Below are 20,019 nucleotides of genomic sequence, written 5' to 3'. Positions count from 1 at the left end.
TGACTTTATTCTTCAGCGAAGTGGTTACTGGCCCCAATTCTTAATTCTGAGAAAGTGTAGCCTGTGTTACGGAGGAGCTGCTGGACAGTGAGGTTTCTGGGTGGGTTTTCACATCAGCTGATGCCCCAGGCAGGCAGGAAATCTATTACTTAGAGCTTCTTAGTCTGGAGTTGGGGGATGGCCCCGCCATCCTCACCATGCTTTTTAAAAACGTGTTACTCCCCTCTTTTTCCTAGGTGACATTTTAGGTTATTGGGTCCCAGATTGCTGGCACACTCATCCCTGTTCTCAAACATCTTTTAAACTTGGGTGAAGTGATAAGTTGGGGAAGAAGATGATTTACTGAAAGGTAAGAATACTTAAATTTGCATTAAAGCTACATTCTGTCAATCTTTCTCAAATGATTTTTCTCTGATTCTAAATCCATGACCTAGTGAATGTTGTACTCCTGTGTAAATCATTGATCTTCACATCACACTTGTTGAGTGGTCAACGAGATTTTTTATTTAGATTATTCCTGAAAGGAAAAGCTCAGGCTTTTGAGAATTCCTTGTCTGATGTCACCCAGGCAGTCACAGTAGAAGACAGAGCTGATATAAAAATCCCTCAGCTGCCTGAACTGCAAAGCTTCTGGGATTACTGATCCCTGAAATGCAGGTGACTCTTGGTGATAATCTGGGGGATGGTTTACATGATCAGATTCTTCCAGTCCTGTAAATGGGTTCCATGGCCCCAGCCCCGGGAGAGCTGGTCATAAGGGCCATATCGTGAGGGGTGGGATGGGAAGGCAAGGTCTAAGAGCTGGCATCACTGAGATTCCACACTCGCTAAACACAGGCCCCAGAGCCTAATTGTTGTCACGTTCTGTTCTGGATTTGAGAGTGTGTTCAGACATGATTCTTGCCCTTCAGGGGTCACTGCCTGGGTGGAAGTAACCTTTACATAAATCTGGGGAGGATGACAATTAAGTAGATGGGCTGTTATGATTCTCAGTGTGCCCAGGCTCGCTCTTCCAGGCACTCGTGGGACTAACGAGAGTCATGTTATTCACTCATACACTGATTTATTACCCTTGAATTGATCATTTGTCCCACAGTAAGTGAAACAAGCGATGAGGAACCTGAGTTTTGTCCCCTTTCCTAGCACTGATTGTATCTGTCAGTCAGGCGCCCTGAGTATGCATTGTGAAATGGTGGTATTTCTTGCCCAATGGGACTGCACTGTCAGTTCTGAGAATCAGGGGATACACGTGGGTAGGACAGCACACTGACACACATGGCACCCCCCCCACCCCATGAGACAGCATTGTCGATGCTCAGGTGACCCGATGTAGACCGCGGTGCTAAACTTGAGCATGTTTAGTGATCTTGGTGGCTATGAAAATACAGACTGCCGGTCCCTACTTCTGGAGACACTGAGGGTGTGCACCCCAGAATTCTGCACTTTAAGAAGCACTTTAACTAATTCTGATGAAGATGATCTGAGTGTCCCACTGAGAAACACTGGTGTGCGATGCACCAGTATTGAGGATTCTCAGGGAGCGATGTCTTTTCAGGATGGTCCAAGGGCCCTCACGAGACTTTTGCCTTGGGTGTAATTGTATGTGTTCGAAAGTGATGTCTCTCACTTCCAGTGCTTGTCAGCATGCTCTGTGCAGGGATTTGCTCTCAGCAAAAACTATAAGTCTTCAGGTCACCGAGCTAGAGTGTGAGCGATCTTTTATTTTGGTTTTCTTTATTGCAATGCAGAGTCTCCCGAGAAGAGATTCAGACTGAACAGCTTTGTGTCGGACTTTGGAAGACCGCTGGTGCCCAAGGGGTTCTCTGGCAGCACAATGACGAATCTAGGTCCCTCTTTCACTGCTACGTCAATGAAGTGGACCGCTTGGACAAGGCCAAAGCTGGTATCCCAACCATAGCCCTTGACAGTGATGTTCGGCTCCAGGAAGCCATCAGATGCAGCAGGTGGCCAGAGGAGGAGCCGAACGGGCTCATGAAATGTGACACCCCCAGCTTCATCAACACGGACCAGAGCTCTTCCTTTGGGGAAGATGATCTCCTGATTTTGGAACCACATATTGTTCTAGAAAATAAGCCAGTTGCCCAGACCTCACACAAAGACTTGAATTGGAAATGTGCTTTGTCAAGTGTTTCTCTGAAGATGTGAAGTCTGTCTTTGTATGGCAGGAAGTCCCCTTTCACAAAATTGTATGTGTTTGTGTCTGAGAGAGAGAAATGGAGACAGACAGAAAGACGGAGACAGAAGAGAGCCCCCTCAGAAGAGAGCTAGTTAAGGTGAGTTTTTGTGCCTTAGTTTTTGTGCCATTTGGGGTTTTGGGGGGAACAAAGTATTTACACTGTCTCATTCTCCTCGTTGGAAACCTTGGCCCCGTCCTCAGTGTCAGCGGCCTTGAACGGGGGTTGCCATGGTGCGTTTCATCTGGCGCTGCCAGTTCCACGCTCTGCCTTTAGCACGTTGCTTTGCCTCCCAGGGCTGCCACCCTTTAAACTGTAAGGTGAGGAGTCTGGAGTAGATGATCCATCCCAGCTCTGCTGTTTTGCAAATTTCTGATTTCGTATTCTGATGAGGCTGGGATACACCCAGAGCAGTATAAACCAGGCCCTACCTCCTGTCTCTTGCTGGGGCATCCCTCAGGTCTGTGCCTTCTACTCAAGCCTTTACTGAGCCCAGCTTTTGTCAGGAGCCCAGGTGCCTACCGGGATGGCAGGAGACCTGTCTCTCGTGGTCACGGTGGCAGACATTTCTATTGGTTGTGCTGAAACAGCTCTTCTGAGATCCTCCGGCCACCCTTGCTCCAACCTGAGGACAGACCTACCGTTCCTTTCCTAGGAGGAGGATCAATCCATGGTGCATTTTATGACAATCCTGTCCCCAGGAATGCACGGAAGGTTATCAGCTGAGTGAGGGGAAGTGCCTCTGTGTCTCTGTGTCCCTGTATCTCTGTCTGCTCACAGTGCCCTGCCACCGGCTACTGAACAAGAAAAGTGCTATTCACCATGCTGTGTCTTTTGCAGATGTGTAGGTGATGGTCTTGTGGCTCATGTGTGGGCTTTGTGCTGGGATGGTGAAGGGCTTATAAATACCTCATCAACATGTATTCGAGATGGCCTGGTGCCACACAGACTTGATTCATGAAGGCATCAAGCCTGCACACTGGTTTGGAAACAACTTGGTTTTGATCAGTCACACTGCATGCATGACTCACTGCTGATCTCTGGGTGGTTTTTTCATTTTAGATTTATTCACCCAGTGTCTTGCTTAAGCTGAAAAATACATTTATTTCACTAGAATATTCTCAGATTCTTTGTTTTCACACATCCAGTTGTTTAATTCCTTTAAAAATCATTTTGTGTTTAAAATGCCTCCTAATATCTATCATCTCTAGGTTCCCAGTGGCCTGAGCCATGCACCAGATTTGATGCAGGAACTGTTCCACCAAAAGAAATCCCTTTGCCATAATATCATTTGAGGAAAATATTATGCTTTAAGGCTCTAACAGTAAATCGTAGAACAAAGCATGGAACATTTATTGTAGTTAATACATGTTCATGCAAAAAGAAATGATATTTTCATTAAACAATGTTGATTTTAATAACTTTTACTAATGTGAATATTATTACTCATAATTTAAGTAACCAAATAAAACCACAGTTATTTATTATGAAGTTTGAAAACTATTTACACTGTCTCTCAAATAGAGGTAGCTTTATTAGAAGACTGAAGGGTATTTAAAAGATGGAAAAATACCCATGATGACACCATCATTTTTATTAACTAAATATCAAGAACTGTGCAGGGTTAAGATTTAACCCTCTGCAAGCTGTCAAGTTAGCATGAGGTAGTTTGTGGATGCTGCCAGAAGACAGGAGACTCCCCCAGGTTCAGAGACAAAGAACTTCTTGCCAGCACAGCAGGCAGCTTGGGGTTCATGTTCATGTTGGTTCCTGAGTTTCTTTCCTTTTGCTGTTGTAACAAAGGACCACAGACTCAGGGGCTTAAAGCAATACACATTCATCATCTCACTGTTCTATTGTGCAGAAGTGCAAAGTCATTGTCAGTGGGCTAAAACCAACGTGTGGCCAAGGCTACGTTCCACACCGAGGCTCTAGGGAGGGATTCGTCTTCCTACCTTTCCCAGCTTGCAGAGGTGTTCACACTCCTTGGCCCAGGGCCCTGTGTCACTGTGACCTCTGCTGCCACTTTACATCTCTGTCTCTGACTATATAGATATAAAGGAAGAGTCTTCTACATCTGGTATGGACCCTTTTTCCTAAATGGACATTGTATCTCTATTTATGTGCAGATTAAAACCCCTTCCCTCCAGGGTGTGGTGGCATCAGCTCACAAGATTACCACTCTGGGCTTTAAGTGTCCTCTTTGTATTGTCACCTGGGAACTTCTCTTTCCATAGTTAGCTCTGTGTTACATTTGTTGTTGTATTTTACCCGGCATTACTGAAAGTTTTACTTAAAAGCGATCCTAATTAGCTCTGTTTACCTGTTTCCTGAGCTGAAAGCTTCAGTTCTAGAGTATCTGTTTGATTTCTCTTAAAAATACATTCCAGTATATTTCTCTGGTGAAAGTCTTTACCCTGTTGTCTATTCTCCCATAATTTCCTTATTTTCTTGAATATATTAAAAGTATTTTATAGCCTTTATTGGTAACTCTGAAGCCTACATCACCTGGGGGTTTGCATCCTTTGTCTAATGTTTCTTATTCTCATATTATCCGTTATATAGTCTTGACATGTTGCATGTCTTGAAATTCTTTATTACATGGCAGACATTGCAAATGAAAAATCCATATGTTATTTTCCGTGAGAGGTTTTCTACCTTCCTGTTAGGCAAACAGGGTGAGGGACTGATCATGTCGCTCCAATCAGGCGCTGAGGTGGATCAGGACTGAAGTGCCTTTTTTCTTAAAACAGCTTTGAGGTATACTTGGCAAAGTAATTTTCACACGTATAAAGTGTACAGCTAATACGTTTTGACATAAGTATATCCCCAAGAAACCATGACCACATTCAAGAGAGTGAACATACCCATCACCCACAAAGCTTCTCTCCTGCCATTTGTTGTCCCTCCCTCCCTCCCCATCTCTTCCCCTGGAAACCATTGATCTGCTTTCCATCACAACATATTGGTCTGCATTTTCAAGATCCTTGTATGAATGGATTAATGCAGTATCTACTCTATGTTGTCTGACTTCTTTCATTCAGTGTAATTATTTTGAGAGTCATCTGTGTTGCTGTATTAATAGCTTATTTGTCTTATAGCAGAGTATTGTTTAGTGCTGAGTTTTTACTGAAGAGTTTGTTGTGAGCAGTGTTTGGATAGACCATCATTTGTTTCTCCATTTACTTTTTGATGGATGCATGGGTTATTTACAACTTGAGCTATTATAAATAAAATTGCAGTGAATATTTGGTTACAAGTCTTTATATGGACATATGCTTTTCTTTTCTAAAGCACCAGATGAGGAATATCTGGGTTATATGGTAGATAGGTATTTACCTTTTTTAAAGAAACTGTAAAAGACTTTTCCAAAATGATTGTACTATTGTAAATTCCTTGTGGTGTGTATCAGCTCTGGTTGCTCTACTTCCTTACCAGCACTTTGTAAGGTCGGTCTTTCTAATCGTATTCATTCTTGTATGTATGTGTACTAGTATCTCACTTTGGTTTTTAAAAGCATTTCTCTGATGATTAATGGCATCTTTAATCAGCATCTTTTCATATGCTTTTTATCCATCTGGATATCTTTACTGAAGTGTGTTTTCTGGCCTCATTCATTCATTCAGGTGTTTGCATTATTATTGAGTTTTGACACCTCTTTATTCTGGATCAGATACAAAGAGAGACCTTTATCAGATATATGATCTGCAAATAGCTTCTGTCTATGGCTTGTCTTTTCATTTGCTTAGCAGTGTTTAGAACAGCTTTGAAGAGTCTTCATTTTGATAAAGTTCACTCTATCAGTTTCTTTTTAAAATACATTATACTTTTGGTGTCATAGCAAAGAAATTTTTGCCAAACCCAAGGTCATAAAGCTTAAGCCTATGCTTTTTCTCCTAGCTGTTTTATAGTTTTAGATTTCCTATTAAGATCTATGATCCATTGTGACTTAATTTTTGTATATTTTGTGAGGTGTGGATCAAAGTTCATTTTTTTTTTTTTTGCATTTCACTATCTAATTCTTCCAGCACTACTTGTTGAAAAGATCCTTCCTCCACTGCATCCTTTTTGAGAATCAATTGTCTATATAAGTGTTGGTTTAGTTCTGAACATTCTATTCTGCTCCATTATTCTATTTTCCTGTTTTACACCAACACCATACTTTCTGATTACTGTAGTTAAAAAAAAAAAAAAAAAAAAGGCTGAAAATCAGATAGTGCAAGTCTTCCAACTTTGTTTTTCTTGTTCAAAATTGTTTTGGATATTTGGGATCCTTTGAATTTTTATATGAATTTTAGAATCAGTTTTAAAATTCCTTACATCCTGTTCTGCCAAATTTCCACCCATGTCTTTGGCCATCTCCAAAGCCACATTTTCTGAAGAAGTCTCTCTAGATCCCAGGTGAAAGGAATTTCTGTTTCATCTGTGCTCCAATCACATTTGATAATATTTGATTACATTTATTCATATTTGGCTGGATGTACTTTGTGATCTTTCCTGCCAGATAGTAAATCTCTCAAGATTTGGAATCTTGACTTGGTTCCCTCTGTCTGCTGAGAAAACTAGTTCTATGCTTTGCAGGAGTGAGCCCTGCAGTAAGAGGTATCTGCAGCACACATCTAGCTCACTGCTTGCATATCGTCAAGGAATCCTGCAGATTTAGAATTGTTTATTGATTGTTTTCTCCAAGATGGCTCAGCCTTTTTTATTTCTATTGCTACTGCTGCAGTTTCAAAGGAAAATGGGCTAATTATTTTCCAAATAACAAAACATACTGTAATTGAGCTGTGACGCAAATTATGTGCTGCTCTTTCTTAACAACCTGCTTAGTGTTCACAGGTACCTTCACTCATGGAACTTTTGGGAGAATGTCATATCCTCAGAGATAGCAATGCTGTCTTTGGCAACCTGAGCGGTAGTATCTGAACTCACTCCTGCTGTTTTTCCAGTGCCCCCTCTAGCCCTCCTCCAGCCCTCCATGGGGGGCCTGCAGTTCTTCCCTCGAAAATCCTGTTGCTTCTCAGGAAGAATTCCCTATGAAACATATTCATGTCCTTCTTGTGGGGACATTCAGTCCAGAGACCTGACAGCAGGGGAAAATGTTTAGACTGCTTTTGGTAGAACGTAAATTCTTCCATACTTGTTAGAAGCAAATCCAATGAGGAAACTGTGTTGGCATCTAACAAATCAGGATAAATGTCTGATGAGGAAGATCAGCTTCCCCATCCCACTCAAGTGTCATGTTGATGTGACGCTCACCTTGGCTAACATTTTCTCCTGTGAGCAACGTGAAGTTCAAGACGTTATGAATGGCTTTTTGTTTTTCTTCCTTAGTCTTTCCACATTCACTGTGTCTGGTGAGATTATATGAATCCTGCTTATTTTCAGCCCAGCACTAAGCTTTTTAAAAGGATCACGTGTTTAAAAGGCTAGTGGACAATTTGTTAGAAGATTGAAATCCTTAGACTTTGGTCCTAGAGTTGAATCTTGGTTACTGGTGAATGAGAATTCCCGTTAAAATTTTAAATTCAGTGATATAAAGTTTTAAAAATAGTTAAATATTAGTCAATTTCATTAAACACTATAGCAGTTATTTACTTTTAAGCCTGTCTCTGGGGCAATTTTGCAATGATTCCCTCCCTTTATTGATTCCCTCTTTATCAGAATCCTTGAGAGGTCCCTGTCATCATTGTCAGTATCATCATCATCATCACCACCATCATGGAACTGATTCCTCTGGGAGATTCTAGGAAAATAAAGAGCTGGACGGGGTTATGTGCAGGTCAGTGTGTGCATATACAGTAAGAACAGTTGTCAGACATTAGATTCAAGATACCCATTCCATTTAGAGAAGAATGTGGTCATGAAATCCTGATGTGCTGAATGAAGGAAGCGATGGGAACAGGGTAGTCAATGGAAAGGAGGAGGAAGTGAGCGAAGCGGGGAGCATAGGTCCTTGGTTAGGTGATCAGCACATTGGTGAGAATGAGGGGAGTGTGATGGCAGAATCATGTCCCTCCCCGGCCACAGGGTAGCCACCTGTGACATGTTACTGTACATGGCAAAATGCATGACAGATATTTTAGGACAAAAATCTTAGAGGATTTCTGTCTTCTAAATTGTCTATCAGTTAGCATTTTAAACCCATGATACATTATTAAAGATTAGTGCAGGGGGACAAATAAAAAGGATTCATATAATCTCACCAGACATACTGAATGTAGAAAGGCTAAGGAAGAAAACCAAAAAGTCATTCATATATGCCTTGAACCATAAAATGCTCATGAGAGGAAATGTTACACAAGGTGAGTGTCACAGCCACATTCATAATGCCTGAATGGGATGGGACAAGGGGATCCTGAGATGAGACAATAGGGTGAGTAGCCTGGATTGTCCAGGTGGGCCGAATGTAATCACAGGGGTCCTTGAAATGGAGGACATTTCCCAGCTGAGTTTAAAATCAGAGGGAGGTGTAGCCATAGAGCAATGTTCAGAAAGGCTGCTGACCATGAAAATGGAGGAAGTCGTGGGGCACAAGCTAAGGAAGGTGGGTGACCTCTGGAAACTGGAAAAAAACAGCAACAACAAGGAAACATTCTCTTCTAGACCCTCTAGAAGGAAGGAACCCTGCTGCTACCTTGAATTTAGCCCAATGAGAACTGTGTTGGATCTCTGACCTCCACAGCCATAAGCTGATAAATCTGTGCTGGTTTAAGCTCTTAAGCTTATGGAAATTTCTTACATTGGTAGGAGGAAAATAACATAGTGAGCCGTAGTGTAACGGATTAAAGGTATAGGATGGGGTGTGGAGAGGATTCTGACATTTACAACTAAAAAACAACCAGGTGAAGTGGGAAGGTGTTTTAAGGAAGACCTACCTGGCATGGCTGTTAAGCAGACTGGAGCGAGGGGAGCATTGGAGTTAGATGAATCAATTAAATCTCTACCAGAAAAATAAGGAATAAAATGTAACAGGGCTTCAGTGATAGTGGATGTAGGAATGGAAATGGGCAGAGAGACATAAATATTACTTTGAAATTAGCTACAGGTTTGATGACTGCATGTTGGGGAGACTTAGCCGATGTGTGGACTGAATGTTTGCAACCCCTCAAAATCCATATGTCGAAACCCCATCTACCAGGGTGATGGTATTGGGAGGTGGGGCCTTTGGGAGGTGATTAGTAGGATAAAATGAGGTCATGAGAGTAGAGCCCTCATGAATGGGATTAGAATTCTTATACAAGCCCCCAGAGTGCTTGCTTCTCTCTGCTCTCTGGGATATGAAGATATTGGGAAGACAGCCATCTTCGAGCTGGCAATCCTCTCAAGGATACATTGACCTTGAAAGTCTCAGCCTCCAAACCATAAGGAATATGCTGGTTGTTTAAGCCACCCGACCCACGGTAATTTGTTACAGCATCCCAGACTGACGAAGACAGTGGAGAATGCCTCTGAGTTTGGCACTGATTGCCTGGAGAATGCTGAAACCCAGGGAAGTGGGCAGCACAGACGTTTACTCATTTAATCCTGCCAACACAGTAGGAGATAGAGTCTACATATTCCTCGCTACTTAAAAGGTAAGGAAAAAGAGGCACAAATAATAACAACGACAACAAAAACAACAATAATTTGTCCAAGATTCACACAGAACCCCCTGGAGGCAGAGTGAGAATTTATACTCAGGCAGGCTGGCCCCAGAGCCCCTGCTCATAACTAATAAGTCAGATCACCTTGCTTATGTGGATCAGTTTTTTTCAACTGTGATATGAGGGTACTGTGTCCAGTAACTTATAATTTCAAAATACTTCACTGTAACGGAATCATTAGTCACAGGCCTTACAAACCACAGAAACCTACACATAGAAAAATAACTCTTTAGATCAAGATAACCAATAACGTTTTTAAATATTATACCTGCTGGGCCTTTGCAATAAAATGTCTTTTTATAATTCTGTCTGGCTACATAATAACTTCATAATCCTGCATGTTGCTGGTGGCTCCATGTTGGACAGCACGGGCCTAGAAATTTTAAATTACTTGCCCAGACTCGCCCAGGAAGCTCGTGGTGGGATCCGAGCTATAGTCTGGGACTTTTCCTTCCTATCCAATAAGTCCCTCATGGAAGTTTAGAAGCTTCTCCTTTGGTGCCCAGCTGTCTATCCGTACTTATAACATCTTGTCAGGTGTTCCAGCCTGCTCCTGAACATCAGCCAGAACCCACTTCTGCTCTATTTTGTCCAGGTAATACCTTCTAGCAACTTCCATTGCCTTCTTGGCATCAGTTCTTACCTGGAAGGGTAGTGGCTAGAGGTGGAAATGTGTCCACATGACAGGTTTTTCATAAACATAGCAGGAGTGGTCAAGAGAATAAAACGTCAGGAAGATGAGTAGAAGCAGGTCATTTAATATACCAAATGGGTACTTTCAATGTCTGTGTTTCCGAGTCCAGGCTTGTTCTGCTCGTGCATTACAGGCCAATAAATCAGGAGACCAGGTTTTGGGGGCAAGAAATAGCGACTTTAATTTGGAAAGCCAGCTGAGAAATGGTAGAATAATGTCCTGGGGAACCATCACCCCAAGTCAGATTTCAGGCTCTTCTTATATTAAAAATGGGAAGTGGGAATGCTTGGTTGTTGCAAACTTGGTGTATGAATTCTTTGTTGTTAGAATCCTTTGTTCTTGCAGCTCTTCACCTGGGTCACATCCGTGTAAACCTCCAACAAACAAATGTTGTTTTTTATTCTGTAACTTGTTATCTTTATGTGAATAGAAAAGTGTTAATATCCTTCAAAGTCAGAGCCTTGAGAATAGGGTCTCCTGTATATTTCAGGCTCTAGGCAACATTGTTTTACAAAAGGTGCAGAACCAAAAAGACTAAGCCTAGGAAACAGGGCACAGGGTTAAAGTCATAGGAACAGATCTAATATGGAGTCAGATTTTTTCTTTCCTATTTCAGTAGTGCCATGGAGAAGGCAGTTTGGGCAGCTTTTTTAGGGTCCTGGAGGCTTTCTCTCTCAGGCTCTGTGTGCCTCTGTTGAAAATCCTTCATAGCTATCTGGCCTGCTGGAAAACCACTCCGCCTGTTTTGCCCTGAAGATGTGTTCTGTTTATAACTGATCTCTACTTCTTGGAAAACAACTCAATAAAAACTCAGTTGGTTTTCCACCAGCCATGGGCAGGGGTGAGGAATAGCACTAAATTATTTTATGAAAAATAATAAAAGAAGTCTTAAAACAGCACTGGGCACATAGGAGAGAGTCAATGAATGCTTCCTGGCTGAAATCAAAAGTGATGGCTCAGTGATTCCATGGCTGCTGTATTTGCTGAGCTTGCTACTCCTTTGCTCAATTACACATTTTTTTTAACTGAAAAAGAAATACATGCATGTGGTTAAAAAATTTCAAACAGAGCACAAAAATACACAAGTGAAAGAAGTTTTCCCTCATCCTCTCTTCTTTCAGCCCTCCCTGGAGATGCCACTGTTTACAATCCTTTGTGTGTTTTCCAGATATGCTATGCACATTCCGACCTATGTATGTAAATTCCTTTAAAGTATTACTTATTTTTAACTTAAAGGGATTTAAATCCTCAAGTGTCTTCTGCCCTGGTAATAGAAAAGAACAAATCTGACTCCATATTAGATCTGTTCCTTTGACTTAACCCTGTGCTCTGTCTCCTAGGCTTCATCTTGCTTGTAAAACAATGTTGCCTAGAGCCTAAAATATACAGGAGAGCCTATTTTGAATGCTCTGTCCTTTAAGGATTTTTAACACTTTTCCATTCATATAAAGATAACAAGTTACATAATAGAAAATAACGTTTGTTTTGTTGGAGGTTTACAGGGATCTGACCCAGGCAGATAGCTGCAAGAACAAAGGATTCTAACAACAAAGAATTACTACATCAAGAAGATTGCAAAAACCAAGCTCGTAGGAAAGAAGACTGAAATCTGACTTGGGGAGATGGTTTTCCAGGACATTAGTTTGCCATCTAGGTCTACAGAAAGTTGCTATTCCATGCCCCAACACCTGGTCTCCCAACTTACTGGCCTGTCCTGCATTAAGGAGAGTGAATTTGGACTCAGTAACACTCCTATCTTCCTAGCAAGCTGGGCACTGGAATTGAGGGCAGCTATCCCACACCCAGGGACATACTGTGTGCCCTTGATGGTTCCCCGAGGGTGGGGAGTGGTTTACCCAGGAAGGATGGGGACTATGCACCAAAACTCAGGCAGTATGCTCCTTTTGTGATCTGACCTTGTACCTCCCGCTCCCCGCCAGCACAACACCTGGGACAGTGGAGGTAAGGCAGAGATCTTGCCTGCCTGTGTCCCAGCGTGTAAAAGGGGAATATGTACTCTTTCCAAGGTAGTTCTGAGCGACAATACCTGCGGGTGCTTGGTTCCCAGAGCAAAAGGAAACCCAGCTCCACTTTGGGGCAACGGGTGTGATACCCGTAGGGGTCCTGCAGAGGCCTTGGGTGGAGGGCTGGGCCAGGGAGGTAAAATATGAGCTGCGGGCCTTGAAGGGTTAGAGAAGTGTGCAGAGGCAGGACTGCTGCCTCCTTCAGGATGCCCCCAGAGTTAAAACTATTTCTCTCCATCACTGCTACTCTCCTCCACCCTCCAGATCCCTGCCTTCTCTCTGCTCCTCCTGTCCATGTCTCTCCCTCCACTTTTCCCCTTCTCCCATCCTCCTCCCATCTTCTCCGTCCCTCACTTCCCCACCTTCTCTTGCAGAACCCAGAGAGGATCGCTGGCCCTCCTGCGCATGCGCAGTCTGTGCCAGCTGGACCGAGGGTTGGAAGCTGCAACTCCGAACCGGTCATCAGCCCCAAAGGCTTCTCAGCTCTTTCGCCCGGTAGGACTTTGGCTCCTGCCCTGGCGCCCCGGCCACAGCTGTCCAGGGCCAAGTGTGCACCTGCCGCCTCTCGCCCCAGCCGGGCTCCCCTCAGTCCGCGGCTGGCGTCCCCTTCCCCTCTCCCGCCCGCGAGTCCTCTCCTCCCGAGCTGCCTCTCATCGGGCGCCGGCCCGTCCCCGCCCCTGGGCGGGCTGTGTCCCGGGCGGGCGGGGTCTGCGGACCCGGACGGGGGCGGGCGCCTGGGGCTGGGGCTGGCCTCTGAGAGGGGCTACAGCCCGCGTCCCCCCCCCCGGCTTTCCCTGCCCCGCGACCCCTGGGCTGCCCTCGTCTCCCTTCCCCTCACCCTGGGGGCCAGCTCAGTGGTGTGGGCGCTGCTCCCCGGGCTGAGAGCCTCCGGCTGTGAACCCCAGCTTCTCCTGGTGGAGTCGGGAAAAGGGAGCGTCAGTGCTGAGCGAGCTTCCGTCTCCTCCCTCAGTGTTTCTGCCCCAGGTAAGTACCTTGAACACTTTCACGTGTTATGATGGCGGTGCTTGATGATGTCACTGTTTTTATAGTGATAGGGATTACAGTGTTGAAAGCAAGGCTTGATTCAGTTAAAAATGAGCTGAAGGCATGAGGCTGTGACATCCTCCATCTTTCCCTCTCCCAGGGTGAAACGTGTGACCGTCGATCTTAAAAAGATAGTTACAGTCCCTAACTAGCCCAGCCCAGCTAGGGTCTGTTAACAGGAACAGCACCACCAGAGGCGTTGGAGACTCAGGGACATTGCAGTCCTAAAGAGCTCCTGGCAAAATTTGGTTTGTTTTGGTTTTTTGGTTCTTCTTAAATTGTGGGGCAGACTAGTTGTATAGAGGGAAAAATAATTGTCAAGAAATATTTTTTCATTTAACGTCTTTATTGTGATATTGTTCACACACCATGAAGTCCACCCACTTAAATGCTACAATTCAGCAGCTTTAGCATATTCACAGTGGTGCAACCATTAATATTCCAGAACGTTTTCATCACTTCAGAAAGACCAGTGGAAATGATTGACCTATACACACCTTCCCAGTGCTGATTCTTAAGAAGATTCTTGGTTGTTCCTGACCAAAAATTATCTTGTTACCCATAAAAAATCTGGTAGGAAATCTAAACAGAATTGTATTGAATCAGTCTATCAAAGCAAGAAGAATTAATGTCTTTATGGCATAAATTTCTTCTACCCATGAAAATATCTCGGACCCTATATTTTCATATTTCCAGAGCCTGGCCCATGGGAAGTCCTCATTAATTGTTGGGTTTGTGAATGATGAGATTCTATACATCGTTAGTTGCAAACTGAAGCCTTTCACAGAAGAGAAAAGAAACTCAATGAAGCCAAGTGACTCTCTGATGGTCAGAAAGAGTGACAGCCAGTGCTGGAGTGATCCAGTGGACTTGGTGTTTGTAACCAGAATTCTCCAGCACCTACAGCTAATGGGATCAGAGTATTCTTTTATTTTTTCTAAATGGCGTTGCTTTTATTTTTACATATTTTTTAAAATTATTTTTTATTGAAGTGTAGTCAATTTAGAATGTTAGTTTCAGATGTACAGCAGAGATTCAGTTATAAACATATGCATATGTATCTATATATCTTTTAGATTGTTTTTAGTACAACTCATTACAAGAAATTGAATATAGTTCCCTGTGCTATATAGTAGGTCCTTGTCATTTATTTTATATTTATTAACGTGTATCTGTTAATCCCACTTTTCTTGCCTGCTAACCACAGTTTGCTTTCTATGTCCATGAGTCTATTTCTAGCATCACCGTTTTTGCTAGTAATATATGCTGGTTGGCTGCTTTCAGTTTCATTAATTCCACCTTATCTGTGGGCATTTTCCTTCTGGTGGGCCTGTGTGTGGTTTGCTCACGTGATATAAGAGTTGTGTATTTGGGAGAACCCCAGGCCTCGTGTAGTGCCTGGTACAGAGTGCCCACTGAGCTGATGCTTGAACTGGGAAAAAAAACAAAGTAAATGTTGGAATTTCCACTATGGTTGAGACGTCCAGGTTTCTATAACCTGTTTATCCCACCTTAATGTTGGCTGCACCCATACTGGGTAATTTGGTGGAACTTCATGGTATGGTGGTGTAGAGACGGGGCCTTGTATGCTTCTCTTTCCGTTTTCTAAGACTCATTCTCCTGGGCCTTCCAGATCGTCCCCCAGAAGTGCCCAAGGCTGGCTTGGTGCTGCGCTGAGGCAATATTTGTTAATAAGGCCCTTTCCTCATCTCTTCTGAGCCTCCGTTTCCTTCTCTGCACAATGAAGACATAGACTAGAAAAGTGCTTTTCAGTTTCTTTTAAGCCATGTTTCCTTTGAGAAACAGAAAATACAAATCTCTCCTCCCATTCAACATATAGATTTTGACACATCCAAAATGTGACATAGCTCTTTGTGGAAAATTGAAGTGATTGTGATTCCAGGTGGCAGAGAATGTGTCTTCAGAGATTTATTGCAGGGAGAGGGCAGGAAAGGGGCAGTATATCCCACTTTCTAGTGTGAGCACTGGAACAGGGGCTTGGGTTAAATACGGTGTCCGACGTGGCCTCTCTATAATCTTTTTTTTTTTTTTTTGCCTCTCTCTAATTTTGCACAATGTGATAAACTTCTCTCCATCAGTTTCTTAATGCGTCAAGTTGGGGTGATAACAATTTAAGTCTTTTGTGAAACTTTATACACATAAGATATTTGTTTCTCGGTAGAAACAAAACCTGCGAGAGAATCTGGGATTTCTTTAAAAAAAACAATAATCTTGTCCACAGCACTCTGTGTCTATTTTGAAGTTCCTTGAGGGTGAGTGTTGGGTCTAAAGTCCATCGTGGGACAGGTGGCCCATGGGTCTGTGTTCTGCAGATTGCCCCCTCCTCCCCAGTCCTCTTCCTCTCAGTCCAGGATGAAGTTCCCTAGTAGATTTACACAGAAATCTTGTGGAAATGGCTTTTCATTTTATTGTTTCACGAAGAAGGGCTGCCATCGTGATCTCTGTAGTCAGGTTTTGGTGACCTGAAGGCTATGCAATTACGTTTTTCTATTTAATAAAAAGAAAAATTTACAAGAACAAAATTAGGGCTACGGTGGTGGCAAGGGCTCTTGAAAGTGGGGACCATTAGCTTTGTTAGTTTCAGGTGCAGAGGCCTCTGGCCATGAGGACACATCATCGTGCTCTGAAGTTGGAGGGACCAGTGGGCACAGTGGGAATGTTTACTGAGTGTATCTCATGGGCTGGGCATTGACCAATTTCTACTGTGTGTTCCTTATTTGAGACAGTGAGCTCGTTTAACCTCAATAGCCTCTTTAATAAATTAGACTTTTTATTTTGAGATATAATGTAGATTCCCATGTAGTTGTAAGAGATAATATGGAGAGGGCCTACGGACTTTTTGCCCAAATTTCTTTAAAGATTCCATCTTGCAAAGTTGGGATACAATTCAGTAATGACTCACTAACCCTTTGAGGTTTGTGTTATTGCCCTCATTTCTATTCATGATTAAACTGGGGTTAAGAGGAGCACACAGGCCTGCCCAGGTCACCCATGGTTAGTGTAGAGTCGGGTGAAACTTGGGCTTGGGATTTCCAGGCAGGACCATCATGATGCTCTGTGGCAGGGAGCAGCATTCACTTTGCTTGTTTATTCATTCATTCAACAAGCATTTATTGAGAAAACTCTGTGGGTCAGATGCTATCATAGGTTTATCTGATTCTTCAGCAGTATGGAGAATCCGGTAATGTTTCCTTCTTTTTTTTAATCTGAGAAAATTAGCTCTGAGAGATTATAAACCCCCCAAAGGAAATATAGCACATAAATGAGGGATAGTAAATTTGTACAGTTCCTTCTTCTTATGCAGGTGGGACCCTAGGCATTTTACATTTGTAAACGTCCATAATCCAGATATATTCTTGTAAGGCAAGGATTTTTTTTTATTTGAAGTATACTCATGTTTACAATGTTGTGTCAATTCCAAGGTGTTTTTTTTTTTTCTTGAATTTGGAATTCAAAGAATATTTTTTGAGGGGGGTAAATAGGTTTATTTATTTGTTTGATCTTTTTTAAATGAGGTACTGAGGATTCAACCCAGGACCTCATACATGCTAAGCATGTGCTCTACCACTGAACTGTACCCTCCTCCCTAAAGCAAGTTTTCTTATCAAGTATTCTGCAGCTTAGGAGTTCAAATAAATTGGAGATGAAATCCAGGTCTTTTGATCCTACTGTGTTTCTTTGCATTATATCCTGCTGAGGGGTTTGGAAGCAGTTCCTTTATTCATTCCTTTATTCAGCAGTTTTGAGCACTGACTTTGCATCAGGGCCTGGCTAGGTGCTTGGAAACAGAAAACAAGAAATGACCCTTTTCTGCAGAGGCCGGAGGCCTAGACCAAAAGCTGCGTAATGTGATCTGAGCTGCGGTAGCCATGTGCAGACGCTGAGGACAAACTGTACCCACGGCTTTGCTTGGGCTTCCCCTGCCTTCTGACTGGTACACACCAGGTCACCGCAACCCAGTGAGGCCCGCAGCCCGCAGCACAGTATGTACCTCGGTCTCCTCTTCCCTCTCGTCAGGGCCTGCAACATGAACATCCCTGACTACGTGCAGTGTGCTGAGGACCACCAGACTCTCCCCGTGGTGGTCCAACCCGTGGGGATCATCTCAGAGCAGAATTTGTTGTGCATCTATAAGCGAATCTCCTTGGTGAGGCAGATCAGCCCGTGCGGCTAGCAGTGGGCACTCTGTATCCACTAAAGTCACCACTATGCGCCCGAGAATGGGTGGAGCGGCTTCCAGACCCACGACAAGGTCGTGGGCCTTCTCACCATTACCGACTGCCTCTTGGCCAAGACCTTCGAGAAGCTCCACGTGCAGAGGAGCTGTATGGCACCATGCTTAATGACTCTCAGCTGTTTGTCTTTGTGCTGCATGGGGAGGTGACCGAGCAGCCGCGCACAGACGTGGCCTTCAATTTACGAGGACTGCAGGGTGGTGGAGAAGAGGATCGAGGACTTCACTGAGTCTCTCTTCATCATGCTCAAGTCCAAGTGGCTGGACTGTGCATCCGACAAGTCTGGGGAAAAGATCCTCCTGCTCTAAAACCTGTTTGAGAAGGAGGACTTCGTGGGACTGGACACAGAGGGCAGGAAAGTCTACCTGGATGCCCGGCCACCCTGGCTGTGTGAAGGGTTTCTTCCCTACATCCAGAAAGTTATCAGCAAGGAGGAGGGCTGTCTTGTAGCCAAGGCGTGAGGGAGGAGCAACCCGCCGGTTTTCAGACATTTAAAAGTGAATCCGCCTTTGTTTCAGAGAGATTCTTTTAGGGTTATTATGGACACTTACTCCCGCTTTTCAGCCAATTACCCTGGTGTGACCCCTGGAGTTGCTGTCCAATAGAGTAGCCAAAGACACTGATGCTAGGAGAGCTGGGGAGGAGGCTGCTCTGAGCTGAGATGTGCTCTAGGTCAAATGCACATCAGACGCTGAGACTTGTCTAGTAAAAAGAATGCAAACTATCTTGTTACTTTCTTTATTGATTACATGTCAAAATGATAGTATTTTACATACAGTAGAATAAGTAAGATATGTTCTTAAAATAAGTTTCTAGGGGTTTTTTTGGGGGGGTTACCTCTTTAAATGTGGCAACTGGGAAACTTTCTTTACATGGCTCACATTTCATTCCTGTTGGACAGCCTCTCCTGGGACAGTCTCATCCCTGTGCTTATAGATGTCATGCTGAATCCTGAGATGCAGAATGAGGCGCTGGTTGATCTGGGGGTGGAGCCAGTGTCTCCTGCCTCCCAGGTCCAGCACCTGCACGGCTCAGGACCTCTCTCCCTGCCTGACAAACACCATGCCAATTTAGAACAACAGAAACACTGCCAGGGGCTTCCAAATGAGCTCCTTACGCAGGGAAAGGCGTGTCACGGAGTATGGGGCACAGCAGGGAAAGATTCGTCCTCACTTTGTCCCTGTGATTAGGTCAACGGACCCACTTTGCCTTGGAAGTGCAGACGAGTTCTTCTGGGCTGCCTACCCCCCCAACTTCTGCTCTGTTTCCCTGTGTATCTATTGAGATATCCCTCGAGCAGAAGAGGGTGAGATGCCTTTGCCGAGAGGTGGTCCCCCTTTGCTGGGGAGATTGTGGGAATCTGTGTCCCCCCGGCCTACGGACTCGGGCCTTGACTCTGGAGAGGGCTAATGGCGGTCCCACAGGTGACGGTCGGAGGACCTGGCACGTGCTGTCGGGCCCGAATTGGAGGAGGTGTTCTGCGATTCTCTGTGAGTCTAAAATCAGATTCTACTTTCTGGTTGTTGGTAAGTTGGAGGAGAAGATGCCAGAGAATTGACAAAAAGATAGTCCAGACCAGTCCTGTGAGTGACAGGCACAGGGGACCCGAGTCACAACTGCTTGTGGTGCCTGGCGGGCTCTGGATGAATTTTCACTTCCTCCCCGGACATACCTCTATGGCTTAAGGAAGGGGCGAGGCATATCGAGGCCATGACCTGTACTTTTCCTCGCAGGGCCCTGTGAACTACACGGCTTTCTCCCCTTCTGTTTCTTGTAGATGAGCTGGCAGATGTAGTGGTCTGGGTAAACCTGAGGGCACAGATGCCAGCACCGTGCCACTCCCAGGCTGGCTCCATTCCCGTCACCTGTCACCTCCTGCTCAGTCCCCAGGCGTCAGTGAATGTAGGTGCATCGGTGCAACGTAAGCAGGGACCACCTTCTCCCCCTGGACAGAATGGTGGGTGAGCAGTGGAAGCCTGGAGCCCTGCCCCAGCCCCCAGGCCAGTGCCTCCTCTTTTGTCACAGGAGGCACTGGTGATATGTTTGCTCAGCATCTGCTTGGCTCTGAGTCTGCAGACCCAGCAGAGAATGCCAGCTTGTTTTTGCCTTTTGAAGTGTGTCCTTGGGATTTGGCGGAGTAGCTGGTTGTGTGCTTAGCCC

The 20,019-nt window shown here is 44.3% G+C and overlaps 1 protein-coding gene across 49 annotated transcripts in view; it reads left to right on the top strand.

Moving 5' to 3' along the window:
- LOC141577229 (uncharacterized) overlaps positions 1–20,019 on the top strand; it is a 148,370-nt gene that overhangs the window by 9,958 nt on the left and 118,393 nt on the right. For 42 of the 49 annotated variants that reach the window (XR_012506135.1, XR_012506134.1, XR_012506114.1 and 39 more), the window contains 5 exons: positions 237–349; positions 1,749–2,294; positions 9,613–9,772; positions 12,934–13,054; positions 13,465–13,543. Coding sequence is in view for 5 of the 49 variants with exons in the window: in XM_074361400.1 (XP_074217501.1) it covers positions 237–313 (77 nt within the window). In the remaining 44 variants the exon portion in view is untranslated. Of the gene's footprint in view, positions 1–236; positions 350–1,748; positions 3,040–3,406; positions 3,623–7,859; positions 7,978–9,612; positions 9,773–12,933; positions 13,055–13,409; positions 13,544–20,019 lie in introns of those variants that run through there. The other 7 variants (XR_012506121.1, XR_012506110.1, XR_012506099.1 and 4 more) reach the window with 4 other exon arrangements.

This window comes from Camelus bactrianus, chromosome 3 (genome assembly GCF_048773025.1).
Source record: "Camelus bactrianus isolate YW-2024 breed Bactrian camel chromosome 3, ASM4877302v1, whole genome shotgun sequence".
In the NCBI taxonomy this organism is placed as follows: domain Eukaryota; kingdom Metazoa; phylum Chordata; class Mammalia; order Artiodactyla; family Camelidae; genus Camelus; species Camelus bactrianus.
The sequence above is the reverse complement of the archived record's forward strand: the minus strand, read 5'-3'. Positions and strand labels throughout refer to the sequence as shown.